This window comes from Topomyia yanbarensis, chromosome 1 (genome assembly GCF_030247195.1).
Source record: "Topomyia yanbarensis strain Yona2022 chromosome 1, ASM3024719v1, whole genome shotgun sequence".
In the NCBI taxonomy this organism is placed as follows: Eukaryota; Metazoa; Arthropoda; class Insecta; order Diptera; family Culicidae; genus Topomyia; species Topomyia yanbarensis.
The window spans coordinates 206,991,931-207,018,707 of NC_080670.1; the positions used below are offsets into that span (position 1 = coordinate 206,991,931).

The 26,777-nt window shown below is 37.5% G+C and overlaps 1 protein-coding gene across 8 annotated transcripts in view; it reads right to left on the reverse strand.

Moving 5' to 3' along the window:
* LOC131689682 (serine/threonine-protein kinase tousled-like 2) overlaps positions 1–26,777 on the reverse strand; it is a 295,873-nt gene that overhangs the window by 45,804 nt on the left and 223,292 nt on the right. The window contains exon 1 of one of the 8 annotated variants that reach the window (XM_058974990.1): positions 3,687–4,328. The exons of 5 other annotated variants lie outside the window; for them this stretch is intronic. In XM_058974990.1, the coding sequence (XP_058830973.1) occupies positions 3,687–3,689 (3 nt within the window). In that variant the 5' untranslated portion in view covers positions 3,690–4,328. Of the gene's footprint in view, positions 1–3,680; positions 4,329–26,777 lie in introns of those variants that run through there. 2 more of the 8 variants (XM_058974988.1, XM_058974978.1) reach the window with 2 other exon arrangements.

Here is a 26,777-nt window from a genome sequence, read left to right on the forward strand (position 1 = left end):
ATCTATGACATCTGACAACCTTACCACAGTGAAGGCCGAATTTTATCAGCCCCTGGTTTTTTCTACTCCCGCTTTTGTTTACCCCCGGTTTTGTTATATGCGCTCTATCAGAAGAATTAAGCCAAATCCTTTCTAGAGCATATTTTACTTATCTGAAAGATGTGATACAGTAAATACCCGTTTTTATGAGCCCCTTGGTGAATTTTAAGCCGATAAAACGGGGACATTGATAAAATCGGGACATATATTTACTTTAAGTACCCCTTAAGGGGTCCGACAATGCAAAATTAAAAAAAAATATTTTTAATTTTGCATTTTTCAGATCTCTAAGATAAGAAATATATGCTTAAGAAAGGATTTACTCGAATTCAACTTGGTGCGTCTGCTAGAGCCCATCAAACTACCAACTATCAATTTTCATATGAAGCTGATAAAATCGAGGGTATATAAAATCGGGGGTAGATAAAAACGGGTGCTCATTGTATTATTTCATATCAGTAGAAACAAGTCCAAATAGCAAAAAACTTCTAGATCTCATTGTGTGTACAATATGGAAGAAAACGGAATGTATCAACTTGTCAAAAGGGATAATCGGTTTTCTGAACAAGCGTTGGCAAAAGATGCTTCGTAACACTCCGATAGAAACGATCAGCTGTTATTTTTTAGCTATTGTCCTCATTTATACAGTTCCGAGCCGATTTCTAATTTTGTTGAACTGCTTGCTTACGAAGTAGAATTTTACGACAAGTAAGCACAATACCAAAGACAGCTCAATAGCTGCAACAAGCTCCTAAAATGCTATGCGACCAAAAGTCTATGAATGCAACACGTCGCATCAGTGATGCAACAATCACACCACATTCCTATCCAGCATACATCGCTTTCGCAGATACAGATTGTACAGACACACACACGAGTGCATTTCGCTCTCACGACCCCTCGGAAGGGTGTGTGAGTACCAACTGTGAATCGCGTGCTGGTTACATACCGTAATCGCCCGGCAGTGCAATATGTGTTCATGAGTGACAGTGTTGCCGGAAAACATTAACTTTTATAATGATGAACTTGGTAAACAGCTGTGGTCACATAATAGGAGACAGTAGCAAATAGGAGAGGGAGAAAAAACCTGATGATAAAAGGTTTCGGAAGTCTATTCGGCACAACTACTATCAGCTAGCGACTCGACTAGAACACAAACTGTTCCGATCGATTACTAGAATCGAGTGCGAGGCAACTCCTCCGGACGCTGAGTTGTGGTTTGCTCAGTCATTTATCTCCGGACTAGCCACCTAAAAGATCATCGTGACGGTGGTGGTGTAGAGCGACATGTTCATGTGTAGCTCTGTTGCGGTATCAACGGGGGTGGTGGAAGGTTGGTAATCGAAGTTAATTACATATTCTACTATCGGTAAGCTCGGAATAAATGCGACGTAATTAAATTGCTCGAATTAGATACTTCTGAGGGGCGCGGGTTTAACCTAGCGATAGATTGAGAATTTTGGTGTCGAATGACCTCATAGCAGAATTGTAAATAGGATCCGTAAATCATGTGAGCTGTGTTGTGAAGCGTGATCAAACATCTTCGTTACATCATGATAATTTGTCAAAAAACCCAACTCAAGATAAACGATAACACACCCTATCTTATCTTATGTTCAGGTTCGTTGTATCCTTCACCTGAGCAACCCGTCACACGATTGCTTTGGCAAACCTCACAGGAGAGTACTTTCTACTTACTACATATACGCGACAATTTCGGAGGCCACAAGTACATTTAAAAGCAGCCAGCACCATATTGATGTCGACCTTTTTTTGCTCCAATGAGTAGTGCTAAAAATAGTCAATTTCTGGTATCGAATTGAGTCAAACCTCGCACAGCGTAACGCCAATCCCCTATCCTGTGTGCCTTGAAGGTAAAGTAGAAACCGTTTTGCACAATCATCGCCCATTTGATAGGTCAAGGGTTTCCGCGGGGAAGGAACGGACGTAAGCAGCTTCCACATCATCGCACAACATTCGCGCGCACCTCGAATAGCACTTGCCGGAGAACAACGAAACAAGAAAAAAAAAAAAAAAAAAGCATAAACAGGGCTGAATTTAGGACCGTGCTCCCGCACGAAACGATTCAAACCAACTATCTGATGATAACTATCTTGATGGTCGCTAATTTGTTTGAACGTGACCACTGACGATTATGTGCTGCAAACGGGTGTCAGTCTAATCAAAACAAAGAAGGCGCGCACAGCGAGAATGAGCAAAGTGGGTGAACCAAACACACGAATAAACACACCGACGATCGGTTGTCGGGAGTATATTAGTGTCGGTAGCCGCGTACCGACCGGTGTGAGTGTTGTCCTCCGCCGATGCCGGGCGTGCACGAAGTAAACAGAGTAGAAGACACCACACAGCTAGACGGGACCGAGCCAGACAGCGGAATGCCGAGACGGAGTCTTTTAATTCATAAAAATCGTACCCGGCTCTCGACCGAATTCGACACGTTCAATACTATGGGAGAGATCTCACCAACACGTCAAACTTGAAACTAGAGAGAAATCCACTTCGGGAGAGTGAGTGCAATGCTTCGGGCGGGGGATGCACATGCCGATTGCAAATCGCGAGAATTTGCAACATGTATGAATGAGCTGGTGAGAGCATAAGTGCACGGACGGACGCACACCATCCGATTACAGACTTCATAGATGTAGACAAAGCAAAACAAGAGAAGAGCGATAACTTGACAGACAGCTGAATAATGTTTGAACCAGTTTTACGCTACTTGATAACTTCCGATTGCGGCCATATTTAGATAAGCTGGTGGCGGAGCGTGTGAAAACTTTATTATTAAATTTTGATGAACTTTTAGCTTCGATTTTAATTCCACTCTTACCCGTGACGTGTAAGCAAGACACACGCACACAAAAGGGGTGATAAATGACTAACCGGTTAAAGTCATGCCGATGCAGCAACACCCACTTATTCCGTTATCGTTTATTTGGGGAAGACTCGTTAAATTCCTCACAAGTGCTCGCACATTTTTTTTTTTCGTCTGGACCCTACAGGGTTGCCAGTATCGCATCTTTAAATTCCCTGATTAAAATTTTAAATTCTTGCGCAGATTTAGATTCTATGGTAATCTGTATAACTTTTGGTAAACTACGTGGGAACAAAGCAAACTTCGTTTCCACCGAAGAGCCCAACCAGTTTGGCAACAAGGGGCACGACCGCTTTCATCGGTTCTCACGCTCTCCGTTCATTCTCGGTCGGCAGTGTCAAAATCGCTCGCACAATCGTGCGCTCTCTTTTTTCCTTCCTTCCCACACCCGCTGTTCTTCTGTTCAATGTTTTCTGACTCTGACTGCTGTTCGAGTTTGATTACCGAGAAACAAATATACAATTTATATGTATACATATATATAGGCACATTTTATATCCATACGTATATTCAGCGAACGAGAAACTCTGCCGTTTTTTTCCCTGTTCGTGCTCGTTTCCTCACGTCGAAAATCCAAATATGGCCGACGTTGATTTTCTTAAAGACGAGCTCGAAGCCGCGATAGCGACGAAAAATTTTAATTTTCAATTTTATACCCTATCATCGTCCCATTCCGTGTCGGAGTCAATATTTTGACGTTTCTGCTGCCATTTTCTACGTAAATAACATAATAAAAATATATAATTACCACTACCATCACAGGTCATCGTTTTACTGCACACATGAGGCGATTTTCCGTAGTAAATTGATATTTTTATGGTTTATTCCGCGTGTTAAAAATGCACACACCAACACATCCAACTTCTTGGTCGTGTCACTTTTTCCGAACTTTTCGCACAATTTCCACTATCAAACGACTTTCCGATCACAAGTTGCAGTGAAAAATTCGCCTCGCGCAAGTAAATCTAAAATTCCAATATGGCGACACACCAGCAACCAGTCAATAATGAATATTGTACAAAATACACAACACAGGAACAACAAGAAAGCACACGGGCGAAAATGTAAAAAAAAATACTCTAGACACACGCTATTGATACACACGACGACGACGACGACGACGGAGCGAGGCCTGTGGGTATTCAAGAACACACGACGGCCTGCTCGCACAACCGGAGCAAAGAGCGAACGAAACGACGAATCCGAAATATACGCGGGGCGCGGTGTGCTGCCAGCAGTGTGAAGTGAGGAAGGAGGAAGAGCAGCAGCCAGCCACACAGTCGGTGTTTTATTGTTGCTATTAGTGTTATTATTGCGGCCGTGTGTTGTATTTACAAATCCTCGCGCGACGACTAGAGGGCACACTATCCGAGATCGACCCGATGAGAATAAGAGCTCTCCGATGACTGATCGGTGAGTGAATGAGCAAATGAGCGAGCATCGTATCAACACAACCCAGCGGCGGACATCGACTACAGCGACAATAGCAATAGCAACAACAACAACAAGTTACGGGAGCCAAATAATGTAAAAACAACAACAAAATTAAGGCATTAAAGCATATCCACTCAATATTCCGTTTAAATGGATGTGAACCAGCACCAGCAACAGCAGCAGCAGCGCAAGAGGAGGAAGAGAGAGAAAAAGAGTGAGAGTAGCATGAATGAACAAACCGAAACTTCTGCCAATATATGCATCGCATCATTGGAATCGGTCGGATATGGCGATGTGCGCCCGCAAGTCGAGAGAGCCAAGAATGGAAACATGAACAGTGCTGCCAGAATTCGATGATACCGCAAACAGACACGTGCAATATTAATTCCCATAAGGGAAAAATTGGATTAAACCAATTTGCGCATTAAGGGCACAAAACTTAATTTAATTAAATTATGATTTTTGTGCTTCGAGTTCATCGATTCAGTAACAACCACCAACTTGGGGTCAAATTAGGCTATTGCGCAATGCCAGACGTTTGATTACCTAGCCAAAAGACAAGAGTTCGTTTTCGCTTTTTCATCTGTAAACCAGACCTTCTGCTTCGCTTCCCGGGACATCATTTGAGATAAGGCAGTTTCTTTAGCCGTTCACATGTCGTCGCTGTTGCGCTATCTTATGACAAGCGCCATTTTGCACATTTCAAGAAAAACGATTTTTAAACTTTGGGTTGAATATCTTGAAACTTATAAATAGTATAAACAGTTCAAAGAAGACAATTGATGCTTCTATCTATTCTGTATTAATCTCAAATATTAAGAAGATCGGTTGACTATGTTGCGTTGCGTTGCGTTGCGTTGTGACGATGATTTTGGCGGATTGCACACTGACTTCATCATGTTTGACTGCTGATTATCTAATAAGAGTTGCTTAGGAAGTGGTAAGTAGGAATTCATACCAATCCGACCCATATTAAAACCTCAACAGCATGATAGCCATCATTGCCGGCCGCCCCCATCTCCATCGTTCACGGGGAAGGATAAAGGATAAGGTAGACGGGAAGTGTTAATGCTCCACCTACTTAACGGAAGGACGACGATTCATCAGACTCTTCCATAGGTGTCGCGGAGTTGGTGGTTTGGAAGGGTATCAGGTCTAGGATTCGCTCCAAGAAAACGATGCGACCTGTAAAGCATGTTTTATTAGGTAGTTGTTTAGTTAGTCTTCGAGTGCACGATCACTCGAAAAAGAGATGATCTTGTTTAGTTTTTGGTTATTTTTAAACTCTGGGCAGCCGGCTACCGAGAGTATACTATGTTCCCTAAACAAAAGCAATTTGAACTCTACACGGCCGACCGTGGGAGTATTGCCTAGAAAAGCTAATCTTATCCGCGTAATGGGCCGGATCACTATTTATTGCAACAGTATTTGGACAGAATTCGCTACTTCTTCTCTACGATATATTTATTGGCTTGAAAACTACCGAGTGATAACACATTATACAGGCAAAAATAGCGAGAGATGTTATAAATCAAGGAAAGTATTTCTTATTTTCCATATCGGATTGTTTGTGGAATACAAGTATACGAGCGATAATAACGAACACTGAAGGGAAAAATAAAGGATTGTTAACCTGATGCACGGGCTTGTTAGCAATAACGGAGCTTTAAATTAGGTTCATAAAAACAGACGCGGCGAATTTTCAATACGTATTGACCCGTGTTCATAGATACTAGTCAGATTAGTCGTATTGGGGCTAATTTCCGATCAACTATTCATTTTTACGGCAATGTTTTCTCGACTAGATCTGTTCGCACCCTCTCATTCTGTTCGCACCCTCTCATTCTGCGGTCTAAGGACCAAATGTCATCAATAGACTTAGACTCGCGTGGAGGCATGAGATAGGAAACTTGTAAGAATTTTGCTATCCCACCGTTTGACTACCAGAATGGATGGGAGAACAGTAATACTAGCAAATACCGACTACCATAAGAGCGGTGCAAATTTGAACGAGTGACGTAGAGTACTGCACTGAAAAAAGGACCAGGAGTGCGATTTTACGAAGTTTTAGCTTCCGATGGCCCTACATTTTCTGACAAAGTGAAGTTCTTGAATGTTGAGATTTTTATTACTGTTTAGAAAAGCAAAAGTATCATAAAGCTAGTGTCAGGCCTTCATGAGACCTCAAGGAGTCACTTTTGGAGGTATTCGTAAATGTAGATTTGTCGGTAGACGGTTCCAAATATAATAGAAAAATACCTAATTTAACACAACTACAGATCACTTGCAACATAAAAAGCTTTTTGTGAAATTCGACAGCTCCATCTTAGGCCAATTCAATAAATTTCCTACATGAAAGTTTCCATTTTTTAAAAACGGTTTTTAAACCAAAGCTTTGGAAGTTAAACCTTGGCGTGGAAGTGCCGGTATATTAATATATTCTGTTACTTAGTGTAGAATTAGATTTCGTCATTTACGGCTAATATACAACCGCCAGAAGAAACTTAAAACGTTGGTACACAATCAAGAAAGGCGAATCAGAAAAGGTGAGTATATGTCAGTGATTCACTAAATACAGACTGGAAAGAGGGTAATATGGAAAACCTTAAGGTCCGTCCAGATTAAGTCTTCGGTACGGAGCAAAACGTCGGCCTAGGAACTCCTAGCATGTTGTTAGTCGCCTCTTACGACATGAGAGCAGTTCCCAGAGGTTCTATTCTTGGTTGAAATAGTGCAAAAAGATTTCAGCCCGCCGGACACCACACGGCTTATTAAGAAGATCGGTTGACTATGTTGCGAGTTTTTACTATAAATGTAAACAAAAGTCGCACTCACACGTGTCATAAATGTATATTAATGACAAAATTTGTATGGTGTGTCATAATCGTGCATGGAAAATTTTCCATAGAAAAAAATCATCAATTATTAACTTTTATATCTTTGGCTTTATTTGGTCTATAAACAATCAGAGAGATGCATTTTGAAGCAAATGAATCAGGGAATCTGGAAAAAAATAGTAATTTTTGTTTACAGTGTTGCCAAATATGCTAAATTTCCAGTTTAAAACTAAAACTGCATTTTTCTTACAATTCCTGTATTTTTGTTTTGAAAATGATTATGCCAGATAGTTTTACACATAAAAACATATTAAGTATCAAGATAATTTGAGCCAATCCCCAGACACAGTCAACTGAAGCAAAAAATTAAAAATTTCTCAGCACGTTTCTCGCTATATCTCAGTAACCAAACCGAATGTCAAAATTCTGAAAACGCCACTTTATCGAGATTTTTTAGACAAGTGATGTGGCATATCTAACTCAGTTTGAACCAAAATGGCGTTTGACATAAGATAGCACAACAGCGACGATGTGTCACACGAGTGTTTGGATTATTGTGTCTAATGAGTGCTAATATGAGTACTGGTTTAGATGCTCGTCTAATTTATCTAACTGGTTGTATTTTTTGCCGTGGCTGCCTAAAAAAGCAAGTGCTCGACCTACGCTACCTGGATATTTTCTCACCCGCCGTCCGGCGGAGTGTAGTGTACATAAATTCCGGGGACAGTATTGATCAGCACACTGTTATTGAAAGCCATCAACGAACGAACCAGGGAACAAAGAACGTCTCTCCACTGATACTTTTTCTTATTCTGAAATCGGTGCAGACAGCGCAGGAACCGATCCAAGAAACCTTGTGAGCGTCACAAAAGAGTTTTCATAGTCCTCCAGAGGACTATTAAAATAGTTACATTACCAAAATGATTGAAGGTAAATCGATCACCACACCACTGATCATTCTCTTTTGCTTCGGTTCCATTCTTCGGGAACATGTGTTTATTAGACTATTTCACACTAGCATCGGACAGTTCTACCGACTGCCGCAGACCTGCTTCAAGTGCGATTGCCTTGGGCACAGTTGTCGTTTCTGTCCCAACACCGCTCCTGCACAAACTGCAGTCAACAATACGAGACATCCAAGGAAAATTGCTGTGTAAATTCAAGATAACCGAGGACAAGGACGCTTGATTCGTAGTGAAAAGTGCTCTAGGTTCATCGGGAAGGACAAAACCTGATCTTTCCTGAGGACAGTACTCTGATAGCAAAAAGATGCCACGGTCCGAGCTATGCCAGCACCAACAAAGATGTTTTATCTACGTTCTTCCACGACGATCGAGATACAGTCATAGCATACCTACAACAGGAGATAGTAAACCTAAAGACCAGGCAAGCTTCAGAATTCAGAGGACGATAAATATGGGGGATATGCATGCTGCTGAAAGAAAACGACGCTAGACAGCAAACGCAATTGCAAGCGGCCATGGCCAAAATTACAAAACAGCATGCTCTAGAGAAAGCCACCTGTCCACTCCTGGAACAATGCTATCATCACCGAAACCGCCCCTGTGGGTACAACAGCAATGAAGGGCAAGTTCGTTGTTAGCAGCCCCCGAAGCTTAGAAGATCCGGCCGTCAAAAAGAAGGGTTCCAGCAATAGCGATAAATTTAGAAGTTCAAAATCGAAAGATTCTCTCGATATGATCCTTCTTACGTCCAAACTTTTCTCCACCGTGTCCTAATTTCGTTTCAGCTCACCAGCAATTTAATCATTCCGATTGGCCAACCCACGAGCAATCCATCGAAGAACGCCATTACACACTCGACCACTCCTACACAACAGATGAATTCGGACTCATCGTGGCTCAGACAACCAAGGTTTACATCTCACAAACCAGCGGAGATCCCCAACACATCCTGGGGCGCAGAAAACGAGTCGGCAATCTAAGTCCACCGTAAAGCGCTACGTTCAGTCCGCAGGACTCTCCCTCATCATTCCTCCTGGCCAATTTTTGTCGCTTGCAAAACCAGACCAGGAAAGTAATCGAGGGCTGGGCTGTCTTTAGATACAACCTCACCCATCGTACCGACCATCGAACATTGGAGAGTCAACGCTCAACGACAATGATAGACGAACCGGGTTTTCACTCGAAATCAACGAGATTACAAACATGGAGCCTCTGAAGATCTGCTGACATCGCCTCACAACCGCACTTTGTCAATCGGAGAGAAATGTGGAATGTCAGTCATCAACTTTTCCTTGGGACTCAGTTCAGAACTTTAACCCTTCAATGTCCAACTTTTTTTCTGGCGCATATGGGATTCAAAAATCATTTTTTCCTGAAACTGTTGGGGCAAGAAATACGAAAAACTTATTAGCTTGACTTGAAGTACTACAATCTGCTCCATTTTACCTCTCGATGCCCAATACAATTCTCGTAGATTTTTTACTACAGTCCAATTAATTGGAAAAGGTAGTCAATACGAGCCGAAATTGATGAATTTTATCAGTTTTTAATAATATTTCAAAGCTACGAAAATATATCAAAATTTCATTTTCACCGTTAACATAAACTAGCACTCGCAGGTCATCTAACGGTGGGTTCTCACAAGTTTCCTATCTCATACCTACACGCGAGTCTAAGTCTATTGATGATATTTGCTCGTTAGACCGGCGATAGTAGCCTTCTGTTGATAGTAGCAGAATGAGCAGGCGCAAACGGATCTAGTCGTGAAACACTAGCGTAAAAATTAATAATCGGACATCAGTCCTAATACGACTTTAATCTGACTAGTATCGATGATCACGGGTCAATAGAAAATTGACCATGTTTGCATTTACGTATTTAATTTCAAGTTCCGTTCTTTCATGACATGCCCGTGGTTATATAATATTTGCTCCACAGGAATCTAATAAAACTGACTGCAATAACTTCAGTCCTGGGAATAATTATTAAAATTGTTGGTGGTCGCTGTGGAGACCCGATTTTATCAGCCCCCGATTTTCTCTACCCCCGATTTTATCAGCTTCATATGAAAGGTTGGTAGTTTGATGGTCTCTAGCAGACGAACCAAGTTGAATTCGAGTAAATCCTTTTTTGGGCATATATTTCGTATCTTAGAGATGCGAAAAATGCAAAAATAAAAAACATTAATTTTCCTTTTTAAATTTTGCACTGTCAGACTTAGGGGAACTTAAAGGGAATAAGAGGAACTTAAAGCGAATTAGGGGAACTTAAAGTGAATAATCAGAAAAGGTTGCAAGGTTGTATCTAAGGACCAAAGAAGAATATTTTAAGAGCGGTTTATCAAAAAGACAGAAAAATATATGACCCGATTTTATCAATGTCCCTGTTTTATCAGCTTAAAATTCTCCAAGGGGCTGATAAAAACGGGTCTTCATTGTACTAGGCTTGTTCATAAGACACGAATAGTCTAATAAAAATCGTGGAACAGTTAGTCGAGTAACTTTTTTAATTTTTCGATCCTATCATCAAAAGGGATTAATTTCGTGTCCACTACTGTATACGTTATCACTGGCCTAATCAATAATTACGAGTACTGGAACGTTCAAAAGCAGATACATTTAGACATTGTACTAACCAGCGGAACCCCACCTTCTACCCGTCCGCTAACTTTTAACTTCGAACTTTTCTGTTATGTTACTAGCATCTCTGACCCGGGTAGAAGTCTTCGTATCATTTGCAGTCAAAGCTTGTATATGGAAAAATTCTAAAAATGCGACAAGAACACAATTAAAGTTTTTTATTCCACTGAAGTCGGGAGCTTTTCTCAAGCCAAGTGCCTGGATCAATTTAAATATTTGGGTCGGATTCACGACAAAAATTTTATTTTCAAAGATCATGAAGGAATTTAAACAAAATGCATAAAATATTTTAAAGGTATATATCATCTTATAAACATAAATTCACGAGTCTGCCTAATGAACAAAGAATTTATCAAGCAGTAATTATTTAGACCGTCAATGTTGTATGCAGTATTATTTTGGGCAAGTTGTGCTGTCACAAGAAAGAAAACGCTTCAAAAAATTCAGCGCATGACTCATGATAAAAACCCGTAGAGAACCATTGTTGTATGTGTATTTTGATAGCATATGCTATACAATTTGATTTTTGAAATATTTTCGGATGAACGTCCACCGTGATTGTTTTAAAAATCCCTATCCATCAGTCTTATTTTGGTCAATATTGTTTTTTTTCATGAGAAACTGGAGAAATTTCACGAATAACTCATTCTATGCTGATCTGTAGCTTATCAATTGCTTGTCGGTGAAGACTCGAAAATTAACGTAGCACCATGGAAAAAATTTCCAAGGACATCAAATCGCAAGAAGGCAGCCAATCGACATTACCGCTTTTCGATAAGAGTCGTCTATCGAACATCGTCTTTAATCAATATTGTCCCAAATTATTTAGTCAAAAGGTCTTCCAAATCTCGCGTAATAACATTTGGAAGCAACCAGTCCTCAACCATGTCTCGATTATGCTCGCAAGTGGTGTCGACATTGTCTTCAGCATAAATTTTAAAGAAAATGAACCCAGCATGCCATTCGTGTACAACCTGCACCACACAGTCACTGTATTGGGATGAAATGGGATCTCTAGGCTCTTGTTGCTCTGGTTGCTCATTACACTGAATAGGCAGCTTAGTTTATTATGTACCCCTTACAATAAATACAGTGAAGACCCCTTTTATATCAGCCCCTTGGTGAATTTTAGGCTGATAAAATGGGGACATTGACAAAATCGGGACATATTTTTTCTTTCTTTTTAATAAATCGAAGCTCTTAAAACATTCTTCTTTAGTCCCTAGATATAATCTCACAACCTTTCCTGATTGTTTAGATTAAGTTTCCCTTAAGGGGGTCTGACAGCGCACAATTTAAAAAAAATGATCCATTTTTTTCTGCATATTTCGAATTTCTAAGATAAGAAAAATATGCTTAAGAAAGGATTTACTCGAATTCAACTTGGTTCGTCTGTTAGAGCCCATCAAACTACCAACTATCAATTTTCATATGAAGCTTATAAAATCGAATCAAAAGGCTGATAAAATCGGGTCTTCACTGTATGAACTTTGTCTAAAAAGGTTTATTTTTGGAAAAGTTTGCTTAACTGAAAGTGTAACCCGTCAGGGTAACAATTTAGCACTGGGTGGAAATATACCTATTTGTGCGTACTCTCTCCGTAGAGTGTATTGTTATTGCAACATAACTCACCGCTGGTTATTATGCTCGTTCATGTTTTTGATGTAAATTTCGTTTAAATAATAGTCCATGAACGTTGTTATTAGTCCAGATAGGTGTAGTAATTTTTGTTGTGTATTTGTAAATAAATAGCATAGGGTTTAGTTAGGTTACCGCTCTCCTTTCGCTGCAAAAGTGGTCTGACTATGCTGTGCTATAGCGATGACAGCTATGCGGCGGTACGTTTTTTTGGTGCTGGTTTTGGTGTTTGTTTTGGGTCGAATGAGGAAGGCGGCCATCGAGTTTTTTTAGAAAGTGACGAACCACGGCGATATACAGACGTCTGCCAGATTACGTTTTTTTGTTTTCGGGACAGTTTCCCGCCACGATAGCAAGTGTAGCGAAGTGCGTGAGTGCGACGGTAAAATCACCCGTCGAGATTGCCGGCCTGTGGTTCGGGCACAGTGAAAACTACGGTGTCGGTTCGCCAACAGGGGTAAGCTAACAGCAAAGGAGTTCTTTCGCTACCCCGGCTAATTCACAAGGAACCGAACATCGACCGTTCTCGCTATAGAGGATAAGTCGAACGAGCCAAGCTCTCCTCTATAGCTAATAGCCAAGGAGAACGAAGCAGGGCGGACAAAGGTTCCCCCTGGGAAGTTTACTGCGGTAACTTCCGGGATCGTTTACGGCGAGTAGACGATCCGGCGATTCGTCGCCAACGTCGCTAGGGAGGTTCCAACAAAGGAGCCAAGCTCACCTCCCTAGCTAAACGCCAAGGACCGCTGCCGGAGCAGCCATCTGGGATACCAGTAGACAGACCAGGCCGTTGTTGTCCCGGCCGTACGGAGAAACCCGCCCGCCAGTCCGCCAGCAGTTTCAAACGAAGCAGCGTAGTATGCAGTGAAGGGGATCGGTGGAATAAAAATTGGTAAATTTAGTTTATTTGTTTGTTTACTTTTTTTTCTTGTGAAACGAAAATCCGAAATTCTGTAGAAGCACCTAGGCCGCCCTGAAAAGAAGGGTTCGCCGGGCAAACAAGAACCCGAGTAGTGGGCAAACCCCTACTTACAAAAGGTAATTTTGGATTAAACATTCTGAAGTTTGAAGACGTTGTTCAAGCGTATATCTTCGGTATTATAAAACTGTAGAGACAAATGAAAAGAAAAATTAGGTCGATGTTAGCTCAGTCCTAAAAAAATCGTGATTGAGGAAAATGATAATATAATATAATAATATAAGCAATCTCCGACAGAAGTCGATGCAACATCAGTAGCAACGAATTATCTCTTTTTTAGTTGATAAGTTCGTTTTGAAGATTCGCTTATCACTTTGCTTCACTTGACACGTAGGTTTAAAATGTAACTTGAACTAAAAATATAATCAAATAAAAATCATTGGTAAAAAATGGAACCCCATTTTGAAGCAAGAATTCAATAACAATTCAATAGAACAATACATATTATAGTTATTACTACTTCTATATTTTTTGTGCAGAGTAGAAAGTAAAAATTCATATAATAATTGACTTCACTGTCCAACAAAAACGATATATGGGTCATTCCATGCGAAGTGATCAAGGCACGTGTAATCGACCTCCACGGATTTGAACAAAATTTAGAGGACTTGTTCATCTAGGGCCAACATATAAAATCCCAAATTTTTGTGACAATTGAACCACCCCTCGGGTCATGGGAGCACCCCTCGTTTTGGTAAATTGCCAAAATCCTTGATTTTCTTTTGATCATATCTCCGGTTCTATTTACTCTAGAATCAAACCACAAGATGGCTTTTGAAGAAAATTGTTCAAGGAGTCTATAAAAAAATATTATTTTTTTTGCCGACAGTGTTGCCAACTATACAATTTTTTCAGTTAAATATTAAAAGAGAAAAATTATTTCTCTCAATATGTATATTTTAATTTTGAAAATTTTAATGCCGTCGCGTTCCTCAGACATTTTTACATAAAAAACACTTATCATCCCAATATAATATGAGCGCATCTTGAGATACACCGTTTTGAAGAGAAAAAACCGCAATTTCCCATATAATATCGCAAGCGCTCAACACTAAAAAACCAACTATTCTGAGTACAGACATAATTTTTCGTAAAGTAGACGAGAAATGATGAAAAACTACGTATTTGGTTTGCTTCTAGCAGATCACGGACGATTTTTATGACAGTTTGAAGATTGTCTCAATTTTGGCCAATAAAAATGGATTTTTATATGAGAAAATCGCAGTTTTTCCCTTCAAAACGGTATATCTCAGGATGCGCTCATATTATATTGGGACGATAAGTGTTTTTTATGTAAAAATGTTTGAAGAACGCGATGGCATTAAAATTTTCGTATTGAGAGAAAAATTAACTTTTAATATTTAACTGAAAAAAATTGCATAGTTGGCAACACTATCGGCAAAAAATAATATTTTTAAAAGACTCCTTGAACAATTTTCTTCAAAAGCCATCTTGTGGTTTGATTCTAGATTAAATAGAACCGGAGATATGATCAAAAGAAAATCAAGGGTTTTGGCAATTTTCCAAAACGGGGGGTGCTCCTATGACCCGAGGGGTGGTTCAATTGACACAAAAATTTGGGTTTTTATATATTGGCCCTAGATGAACAATTCCTCCAAATTTTGTTCAAATCCGTGAAGGTCGATTTCAAGTTTGCATCTTTTTTTGATCACTTCGCGTGGAATGACCCACATGTAGTTTAAGACTGCGGTTAAGCATAAATTGTTTTGTTTATGTTAAATAATTTTACTGTGAAAATTTATTTTTTATTGAAATTTGCTGTAGGAACATAATAGATTATTGTTATTGTACGTTACAACAATAAACTTCACTGTACATTATTATCACATTACTGTACTGTGGCAGTGAAAATTATGGCTTTGTTATTATACATTTCTTTCGTGCAGCAAAAACTATAAATCTTATAACTGTTATCTCTACTCAAAAATATAAACGCTCCACATTTATCCCCCTCGACTCTGGCATCACTGGCGGTGACGAAAGAACAACACAACCAGAGTACCGACGACGTCACTCTGCGACAATAAAACCGAACGGAAAAGGAAGGAGGCAAAAATGGCAAATCCAATTTACATTCCGTTGCGAACGTCTCGTCGACACGGGCACCACCGACTGTTATCATCAGTCAGTCATGCTTTCCGTCTCGCATTCGAGAGCGAGAGATTGAGTACCATTTTGCGACCCTTTTCCCACACGTTTCGCTTCATGAGATCCCATTTGCCGTAGAGCACGCACGCACGCATGCCGCCGAATCGACCCGTCCTGTTGTTCATTCTCCAATCTCCGCTTTGTTTGTTGTTTTCGTTCTCTCTGTTATTGCCTGTCTCTCTGTGCAGTCGTCGTCCTCTGAGTACCCCAGCAGTGCACCAGGCAGGGGCTTTATGTGCGCCGCTCGAGTCCTATGTTCTCACGTTTTTCATTTTGGCATCGGCTACACCATATGATCGCTACCGATGTGTTGGTGTGTTGTGGTTTTCCATCATCACCGAGTGTCTGTTTACACGGTTCAGGGCACTCTTTCGGGTGGTGCCCTGCGCTCGCTACCTCGCTATTGGATTGGAGTGTATAGATTCGCGCTATGATAGAGTCATCCGGACCGGTTTGTCGGGGTAGAACAGACAGAGCGGGCGATTATAGGGCTATTTCAGAAATGAACCGGCTTCTCGGTGGCCCGACCCCCTTCGGGTAAACTATGTTCCATCACCGGCCGCCAGTGAGCGCGAGCAGACGTGTGGAAGTGCGGCGCTCATCGCCTGCTGCGCTTGTAGCATATACTCTGTGTGTTATAAATAGATTGCGGCTTGTAATGAAAACATTTTCAGAATTTAATCATAAAAGCCAGAGAGAGAGAAAAAAGGGCAAGCAAACGATAGAGAGCAGTGTGCTGCAAGTGAGTGCGGGCTGACTGACTGAATGCGATTGAAATGAGCGTGTGGAATGCAGTGTACTCGGTCTAGTAGCGAGGCGGCAAAGATCGTGGTGTGGTGACCGACAGCAGTGTGGCGCTCAACAGTCACTGACTCGTAACGTGCGCGCGAATCGGAAAAAACGAGACAAAGATTAATGATAGGCGGCGGCGGGTGCGACCTTGATGTCCCTGTCGAGAGAAGATTACTAGGTTAGGACTTCCGACAGTCGGTCGATTGGGGTAGATTATGAATCGTTCGCGGTCGGATAGGAACTACTCATCGACTAAGTATAGTTAGGTAACTTTATATCAGTGGAAACGTTTAGCAAAGTAGTACATAACAAATTACATTCGATAAAACAGACGACGACCATTCGAATCACATCACCATACGAAGTATATAAGTTGAATTTTCACCACTTAACGGCATTTTCCATCGGCCCACATACAACGTCCGGTGCCCTCGTCGGTTAGTAGCTCTGTAGCTCGCATCAATGTGCTGAAACCGAGTGAGATGAGTCAACTTTCTCTATTAGGTACACGCAGCGATGGGATGAGGTGGTTGTGGGACTGTGACCCTCATCATCGCCGTCTCAATTTGTCGACTTTCGGCCAAGTGTCTTTTTTGCATTCAGTTCGAGCATGTCGTAACCGATTCCATCCCAGCATTTTTTTAACTTTCTCAACTCCCTGAGTTCAATTTTTCGATGCATGACGACGACAGCGAGAATCCAACAGCATCAGCGAAACGCCATCTTGGGAAATGAAGAGCTGCGGCGATGAAATACCGTGTGCTGGCAGAAATTTTTCGCCTTTTTCACGATATGATAAGCGAGCGAAGTGTGTGTGTGTCTGTATGAATGTTCGAGAAAAGAAGACGACGACGACGACGGTGATGAAGAAGCCCTGCTCCAACTCCAGCAGCGACAGTAGGCGGAAGTTGGTACTTGTGGGCGAATGTGGAGGGCAGCAGCCACCAGAAACATCACGAGGAGGAGGAGGAAAATGAGAAGAAGCAGGAGCAGGTGAGCTATATTTGTGAAAATACATAAAAACGAGGTGGAAGGCAGATTGCGGCTATATCTTTGCGGGCCACCTCCGTCGATTGCTGTGTACATAGGAGGTAGGTACTTTTGCAGTCAGCGTTTGTTACACTTTAATATGCCCACTCCTCGCGGCAGGCGCTCATCGACGAGACCTCGCACCGCAACCAACCAACACCAGACACTGTTTCAACTCCGGGCAGACCTATCACTCGCGAGTGGGTATTTATTTTTATATAGCCGTGAATAAGTGGTACAAAAGGTGCGGAAAAGAAATACAGACAATTAATTTTTTTTAAAGCTCACGGTTCTCCATGGCAACCAACCCGGCCAGCCAACGGTCGAAGATCGAAATTGAATAAACTCTCGGCTGGTTCCGAGAGGCGTCCACTCAGCAGCAGTACTCACTCACTCGTTCGGATTCGATGTGTAAATTGATTAATATTCGCCTGCTAATCTGCAAAAAAAAACTCGCGCAACACGTCAGCGAAGCTATTTATAATTGCGTCACGCGCAACAACGGAGCACTGTCTGATTAGTAGGCGACGCAAATTAGCATCACAGCACACAGAAATCAGAAGGCAGTGGCCGGCGCCATCTTGAACGGAGGGTCACTGGGTAGTCGTTATCATTGCGGGCGATTTTTTGTTCATTATTAGATGTGTTTTCGCATCAAATTCACTAGAAGAAGTAAAGGAAAATCCAGTGCTCCGAAGTAGTACTTTAAAGGTAGCACGGAAAATGTTCGAACTGGATTGAGAAAACTGATTCGAACGAAATTCGGAACGTTCTCGATCTCCGCAAGGAAGCACTTTATGGACGTCTGCTATTTGTGCTGTACATCAAGCACATCTCAGTCGAACCGAGTGTTCGATTACATGTGAACATAATAAGTACAAAATTCTGACTGGAACACTGACGATGCCAAACGCTAAGGCAACTAAGCTACGAAACCATTATACTTCATCATGGATTCCAGTAGCATAGATTTTGACCAGTCAGCATAATTACCTGTGGGGAGAATACGTTGATCTCGAACAATACCATCATATACTACAGTCACGTAGACATCAGTCTAAATTCAATCGACGTTAGTCACTTATAACTATCAGATTGCATCATGTCAGTCATCAAACTGCCCAGGGGATGCTTCAATAGCGTTTATGTAATATTACACCTTGACTTAGAAGCATGTCAGAGGGATCTGCTGACATACAATAGAAGTAAAATTTTGCAATTAGAGTGAAAAAATGATAAAACAAAGATATTAAGCATTCCAAATTCTCAAGACTGATGACTACAAAAGCAAAGACAAGTTTGGAGCTGATTGGAACGAATGTTTTCTATCTTTCTCTCTAACATTCTTCTCATATAGTCATAAGTTTTTACATATTCCTGAATTTTAACCATTTTCTTTCCCTTATCAATTTTTATCAATTCCTTAAAGTGTTTTAAAATGCTTGATTATTTTTATTACGATAACGAAAAATAAAAATACTGAAGCTGGAAACTAGGAACAAAAAAATCTATAAATTACAAAGATGCGAATCAGGAACCTGAAGATGAAAGTTGTAAATAGTTTCATTTTATTTCGATCCATCTCTAAGAAGACTGAAAATTTTAAATTATGATTTGAAACCATAAACACATAGAAAATAGAGAACGGGATACTGAAAGTGGAAAATCTAAAACTAAAAACTGAGAATTGAAAATTAAAAATGATTAATGAAAAATTGTAAACTAATTAAACAAAAGTGGATAAAAAAAGAAATCAAAAAAGTTAAAAATAATAAATAAAAAATAAAAAGCGACTAATAAGAAATAAAATAAAATTAAATATAAGATATAGGAGAAAAATATAAAAATGTTACTCTCGAAATGGTAAACTGAAATCGAAGTCTCCTTTTGCCGTGAGACATGTCAATAGACTTGAGTGATTCTTAGTAACTCTCCTTAAGCTCGACTCCAACCAGCAGAAGACAAAAGATTAGTCCGTAAAATTGTACACCTGTTCCTAATGGCCGTATCAATTTTAGTTTTCCGATTTGCAATGTATATTTCAAATTCTTGTTGCAACTGAGTACTATTGCCCTAAATTTGTATAACTTTTCCTACTTAGTAGTCTCTAGCTAATAAAAAGAAAAAAAGTGAAATCGTAACTTCAACAAGCCCCACTTCCAAAACCCAGTGAAATTAAGAATCCTTTTTTTCGTTTTATCAATGGGATAATTGAAAGCACAAGAACGCTTGTTGATCTCTGTTTCTATTATGAACCTTCATTAAAATTTGAGAACCTTGACCCGTCGGACATCTAAAAGTGAGGGTTAAATAAAAACATTAAATAAATAATGAAAAATTCAAAAAATGGAAGCAATTGTCAAAAATCAATTATATGTATTAAAAATATGAAATTGGAAACTAAAATTGGCTTTTATTTGAAAAGATAAATAAAATAAGAGCATAAAAAATGCAATATAAAGAAAAACGAAAAATCAACATAAAATAAAAAACTAAAAATAAGAAACAAAATGTAAAGAAAAATGCACAATAAAATATTAAGAAGTAAAAATAAAAAGTTAAAGTAAAAATTGAACATTGAAAATCAAAATAAATAGAATGCTACAAAACGTACTACAAAAAATTAAAAAAAAATGAAAATAATATAATTAAATATAAAATAAGAATTGAAAATAAAATAAAAAATAAAACTATAAAAAGGTAAAAAAACAAATTAAAGACTCAAAAAATAAATCAAGAAGCTAAAAATAAATGAACATGAAAAATATCATAAATAAAAATTTTAAAGTATACATTTCAAAAGAAAATGGAAACATTGGAATAAGAACATTAAATTTTTTGAATTTTTAAATTTAGAGGTCAATACAAAAAAGACAATAGTAAATTAAAAATAGGAAACTGAAAATGGAACATAGAAAAATGAAATTTAAAAATAAAAATTTGATAAGGGTACATAAAATAAAAAATAGAAAATGAAAAATGCAAATTAAAAGAAGCAAATAGGACATTTAAAAGTTATAAACTGGGAAAATGGATGGTACAAAAAATTACAAATATAAAATCGACCACGAAATATATTGCCGTTATAAGCTTAATTGTCCCAAGTTCTATGGGATTCCCTAAATACATCGAACAATTATGCGTAGAACGGCAGTATAGTAAATAAATAAACAGGAAATGACAAAAACTGATGATTTAAAATGGAAAACCTAAAAAAAGGAAAATTGAATAAAGAAAATATAAAAAATAATGCAAAATATAGAAAGAAATTAAATGAAGAAATGAAAAATTCTATTTATTAAGTGTGGTTTTTACTGGTTCTCGGTAGGGCTCCCTGTCAGAATCACTTACTACAATTGCAGACGAGACGGGAAATATCACCCACTGAAACACTGCTTAAAGCCAATTCAGTAGCAGGCCGTAGCTCTGCTCGTGTTATTGAGTGTACGGTTCAGATGTGGAGTCGTGAAGATTTCACGATCGCGTGGAAACGAGCATTTATATGTTCGCGCTTAACCCTCAAAAAGGTATGGGGGTCTCGGCTATTTGTAGTTCTCTAGTCTCAATGAACTTGTAATTTACAAATACAAATGATCGAGCGTTTTCGGGCACTCGATTCTCGCACTAATTAAACGACAAAAAAGAGGCTTTTGGTTTCATTTGGTCTTTTACGATCGATGCTTCTTGAAGTCACAATTTTAGCTTGCCTTTTTGAAAGTTAAGATCACCACCTGGGCGTTTTCATGTTTGCGAGATCACGGGCATAGCTTTGCGCGGTAGATTGTAATTACATGTTCGCGTTTGTGACCAGGAATGTATTACCGCGAAGGGCACGAGCGACTGCATGTTAACGAGTTTGCGAACTTCACGTGTATAAATTCATTCGTATAATCGTGTCCCAAATAATTGTCGAAGATTTATAGCGCGCTACATGTGCAATCTAAGCTTTTTGAGAGGCTATTAAACAGTCATAAAACCACAATTGTTACCAGGGATTATTGCTTGCATATTTGTGTAGACTTTTGAATGTTCACGCGAACCGCGGTTCAGAGCTGGAAGAGAGCGAGTTTCCTCAAATCACTAAAGTGTTCGACAATGGCAACTCGAGACTTCTAATGTATATGAGTTCGTTTACTTTCTTTTCGAGACGAAGATCGAAAGCATGGACCTGGGCTGCATGGACCAAAGGTAAAAGCTGCCGCACGTAGCCGATTCATAATAGTGTGGGAACGGCCGCACATGAGACCTTGTTGATATATTCGGAAGTGCTAACATATTGATTTGATTACCCGAGCGTTTTTATGTATGCGAAAAGAATATGTGCGTAGTTGTGCGCAGATGACCACAATTCCATGTGCGCATGCGTGACTAGTGCTGTATTATCGCGAAGGCATAAGTGTTTCTATCTTGACGTATTTGATCGCGAGGCCGTGTTTGCATTCGTTTATATGACTGTGTAGCAGTTTGCTTATTCGTGTGGGCTTTTGAATGTTCCAACTAGTCGTCATTCTGGTGGTAAATTTTGAGTGCATGGTTCAGATGAAGGAAGAACGTGAGCTTTCCCATCTCACTGAAGTCTCCAACTCTGGCAACCTGAAGCGGAAACATGTAATATTGCTTGAAGATATTTACAGTACCGTCAATCCAATCATCCTAGGGAAAATGAAAAATTCTACAATAGGAAGCGAAAAGCAAAAAAAAAAAAAATAAATGTGAAACTGGAAATGAAAAATTCTCTTAGGAATCATAAATCAATTCTTAAAACCAAAAATTTAAAAATGGCACGATATTAAATAAAAAATCTAATAAAAAATATGATAAATAAAAAAGTTATTGAATAACAAATAAAAACACAAAATAAAAGAGTAAATATTAAAAATAAAAAACTAAAAATCAAATTGAACATTTAAAAAAATATACTAAGTAAATTGTAGATAGACGATAAAAAAACGTGCACCAAAAATTAAATATAAAAAATTGAATTTCAACAAGCATCAAAAACCGAATGATTAACAATAAAATAATAAAAAATATAAACATAAAAAATTAATAAAATGTATAATACATGGAATATTAAAAAATGAACAACAAAAACTATAAAATTTAAAAAAAAACTGAAAAAGAATTTAAAAAAATCAAAAATATAAAGATGAATCGAAACAAATAAAATAAAATAAAAAAATAAGAACTGTAAATAAAAAAAACAACCAATTCAAAAACAAACAAAAAAAATAAGATAAAGCCTATATCAATAATTAGGAATGAAAAATAATAATGGAAAATAGAGCATTGAGAAGATAAATTAAACATTTTGAATGGAAAACAAAAATTTGAAAATGGAATATTTTAAATAGGAAACGGATAATTGAAAATAGGAAACTATGAACTGAAAATTCAAAATTGAAAACAGGAAATGAAATAAAAAAATAAAAACTGAGAGCTAAAAATATAGTAAAAAATAAATAACGAATAATGAAAAAAATAAAATAATCAGTAATATAATAAAAAAAACAAAAAGCAAGAAAAATAAAACAACTGAAATGAAACAAATAATGCGCCAAGAAAATATTAATATGAGTAGAAAAAATGAATAAGAACTTAAAAACATAGCATCGATAAGGGACCATTCATAAATTACGAAACGCTTTTATAGGAGGGCGTACGACAAATTGTGACATATTGTGAGGTACGGGGACTTAAACTGGAACGTTACGTAATATGTTTTTACTGAACAAAACAAAATTTTCAAAGAATTCGTTACGTATTGAGGAAAGGGAAGGGGATGTAGAGAAATTTGTGATAATTTTTTACATGTGGGGAGGGAGAGTCAATTTTAGGCATTTTTTGCTTTACGTAATTTATGAATGCTCAAGTCCAAAAAGACAATTAAAAATTAACAATTTACAATAAATATAAAAAATAAAAAAAATGCAAATAAAGAAACAAAAAATAATTAAATAAAAAATACAGAATAGAAAACTAAGATCAAAAATGAAAAAAATAATCAAAAAATAGAATAATAAAAAAGGACCTACTAAAAATTAAAAACAAAAAAAAATGAGGAATGAAAAATATGCACTAAAAAATTTAAATTAAGAATTGAAAAGATAAATTAATTAAAAATAATGGAAAGAAAATATAAAAAATAAGCAAAACTACTAAAAATTCAAAATGGAACTTTGAAAATCAGAAATTTTAAAATTCAAATTGAAACGGAAAAAGTAGAAAAGGGGAAAACCGCAAATTGAAAATAATTTAAAGTGTTAGATGACGTCATAGAAAATTAACAATGGAGTATGGGAAAAGGGAAATAGAAAAATTAAAAATTCAAAGCGAAAAAATAGAAACGACAAATTAGAAAAAGAAAATTAAAAACAAAAATAGAAAATATAAAAGGGAGTGAAAACGAAAAATGACATAACAATGGAAAATAGAAAATTTTAAATCCAAAATTGAAAAAAGACGATTGAGCATTGAAAATGGAAACATGGTAAATTGCAAATTTTAAACTAGGAAAACAATTTACAATGACAAATTGAATAGTTTCAAATAGAAAACTGAGAATAGAAGCAAATGAGAAGCAAAATAAACTAAATTTCAAATGGGAAATTTAAAATGAAAACTAAAACTGGAAAAATGGAAGATTGAAATAAAAAAAAACAAATAGAATAATGAGAATGGAAAATTAAACGTTGAAAATAGAAAATATAAAACTGAAAATGGAAAATAGAAGTAAAAATAAATGTAAACGAAAACTGACGTTAAAAAATGGGAAGATAGTTGAATTAAATATGAATAGTTGAACACAGAAAATTGAAAATGGAAAACTTGAATAGCAAAATTGAAAATTAAAATCACACATAGAAAATAGAACAACAAAAAATTCAAAAGTGAACGGAAAATGGAAAATAATAAATAGAAAATTGAACATTAAAAAGGAGAAAGGCAAACTGAAAAAATGAAATTGATTTATTGGAAAACAAAAATAGAATATGGAAAGCTGGAAAGGGAAAATTTAAAATAGATGTAAATACAAAATTTAAAATAAAATGTTGAAAATAAAATCGTAAACATAAAAAAATGGGAAAAATTAAACTGAAAATTAAAAAAAAACATGAAATCTGAAGCCTAAAAGCTGTAAATTGGAAAATGATGAATAGAAAATTGAGAATAAAAAATTAGAATAGAGAAAATGGAACAAATGAGATAATAAAAAGTGAGTATAGAAAACTGCAAATGAAAATGAAAAAGGACAAACAGAAAATTGACAATGATAAAGCTAAATTAACAAAGGATGAATTGAAAAACGACAATCGGAAATTGAAATTGAAAATCAAAAATTGCCTAAGACATATTTCATAAGTTCGAATGCTGAATATAATTCTCTAGACAAGATACATAACGAATAAAGCCACGGCATTACATTAGCATGATATTGGCTTGATATTTCCAGTACCATAGCACTAAATGAAAATGTAAAGCATACATGGTTTAAAGACCCTTGAAGCATGTATGCCTTTTATCAGCTTTATATACGTATAAAGAGATGGCGATAATGCTGTTAATCGGCTGTGCCCTTATGCATTCACGATGCTAATATAGAATTTGATTGCATTGTAAGTTCTGAAATAGGGTTTTATTCAATATTAGTACAAATCTATAGCCAATATAAATGACTTAATTCTTAGGGTTACTTGGGAATCATCTAGGATTTTTGAATTGTTATTTAAATTTAGATTGCTGAAAATTCTCGATTCATCAGTTTTCTTTTCCATAACTATTTTTGCAACTTTTTTTGGGTATTTGCCAATTTTTTGTGATCTTAAGAACTTTTAAAAGTACTGGTTGTTTATATAATAAACCGTCACTCATTTATACTTTTTCTATCTTTCTGGTCATTCTTTTTTTATTTTTTCTATTTTTTCTACGTCATAAGAGATATTGTTCCTGATTCAACTGTTATTCGTGATTTTTCTGAATCTTTCCGATTTTGTTTCTATGCATAGATTAGTTTTACTGATTCTTTTCTCAGTGTTCCTGATGCTTTAGTTTATTGGTTTTTATAAATCATCAAATTTTTATTTTTCTGATTTTTTTTTGGATTTAATCTCATTTTTTTCGTATAAGTGTAATCTTTCAATCCCAAGTTTATGGCTTTTTATATTTATTTTTTTGAAGCTTTCAACTTTTTTAATTTTGTTTAAGCGTCAATAGTTACAAAATTTAAACTAATTTTCTTTTTTTAATTCTTGGATAATTTTTTCTATTTTTTATAATTTACTTTTTAGTTCTCTACGATTTTTGAAATATTGTATGTTTCAAAGCAGATAGTTTTTTGAAATTTTAGATAACAAAATTGTCGACACGGTCCTGCTTGACATGCTGGTACCGGTCGATAGCATTAATGAACAATAAGACTAATACATGTTCCAAGTTGCTTCCTTGTGGGCAGAGTAAGGCTCATTTAAAAACCATTTTTAGCGACTAATTCAGTTGGAAAGAAATTGAGCTTTTTTAATTTTATTCGCCACTTGACATCTGCAACGGATATGTTCGCGAGCCCTTACCAAATCGTCGTTGTCTATCTAAACGAACAGTTCCAGTACCATACCCGAGGAAATCAACAATATGGCTGCGAGTACGAATCCACTCAAAGATCGATGATGATAATGATGGCGATGAGGCGATACAACTTCCATAGAAAATGAAAATCAAACCCGTACCAACATCCCCTCACTTTGTGTACGTGACATATTGCGTGACGACGACACTGTACCGCTTCTCTCTAGGCACGCACCGAAAAAGGTAAATCACAAACCGACCGAACCCTCCTAGATGTGCGTGGTACGGTATGATGTGCGTATAACAACTCGAGCTAGGTATCCCGATAGTAGTCTCTAACTCAAGCTTCTTCGAGATACACATTATCGGTCGATCGAAACGGACCTGAAATGGCTAGAGCTCTAGTAACGCTCAGTGCTACTGACTGGTTTCGTCGGTCGCCATATTTGCTTCGACGAACGCAGAAAAAAAACGAACCAACAACTTACTCCACCTCGAACAGTTAATTAATTCAGCAGCTCTACATTTACGTTCTGGGCTCGATTGGTTTTTTTTCGTTCGTTCGTTGGTCGTAAATAACAGTCGACATTCTCCGATCGTTTCACTGTCAAAACTAACAGAACGGACAAACGATGATAGTATGTATTTCAAATTAGTCAGATTTGCGATATCAGAGCTTGAATGTTTGATGATGGTGCTGACATTATTTCTTTTTTTTTTTAGCGGATCACTTTACAACCCATAAACGATACGATATTAAAATGACAGTCGGTGGTGGTAATTTGCAAATGGCAAATCATT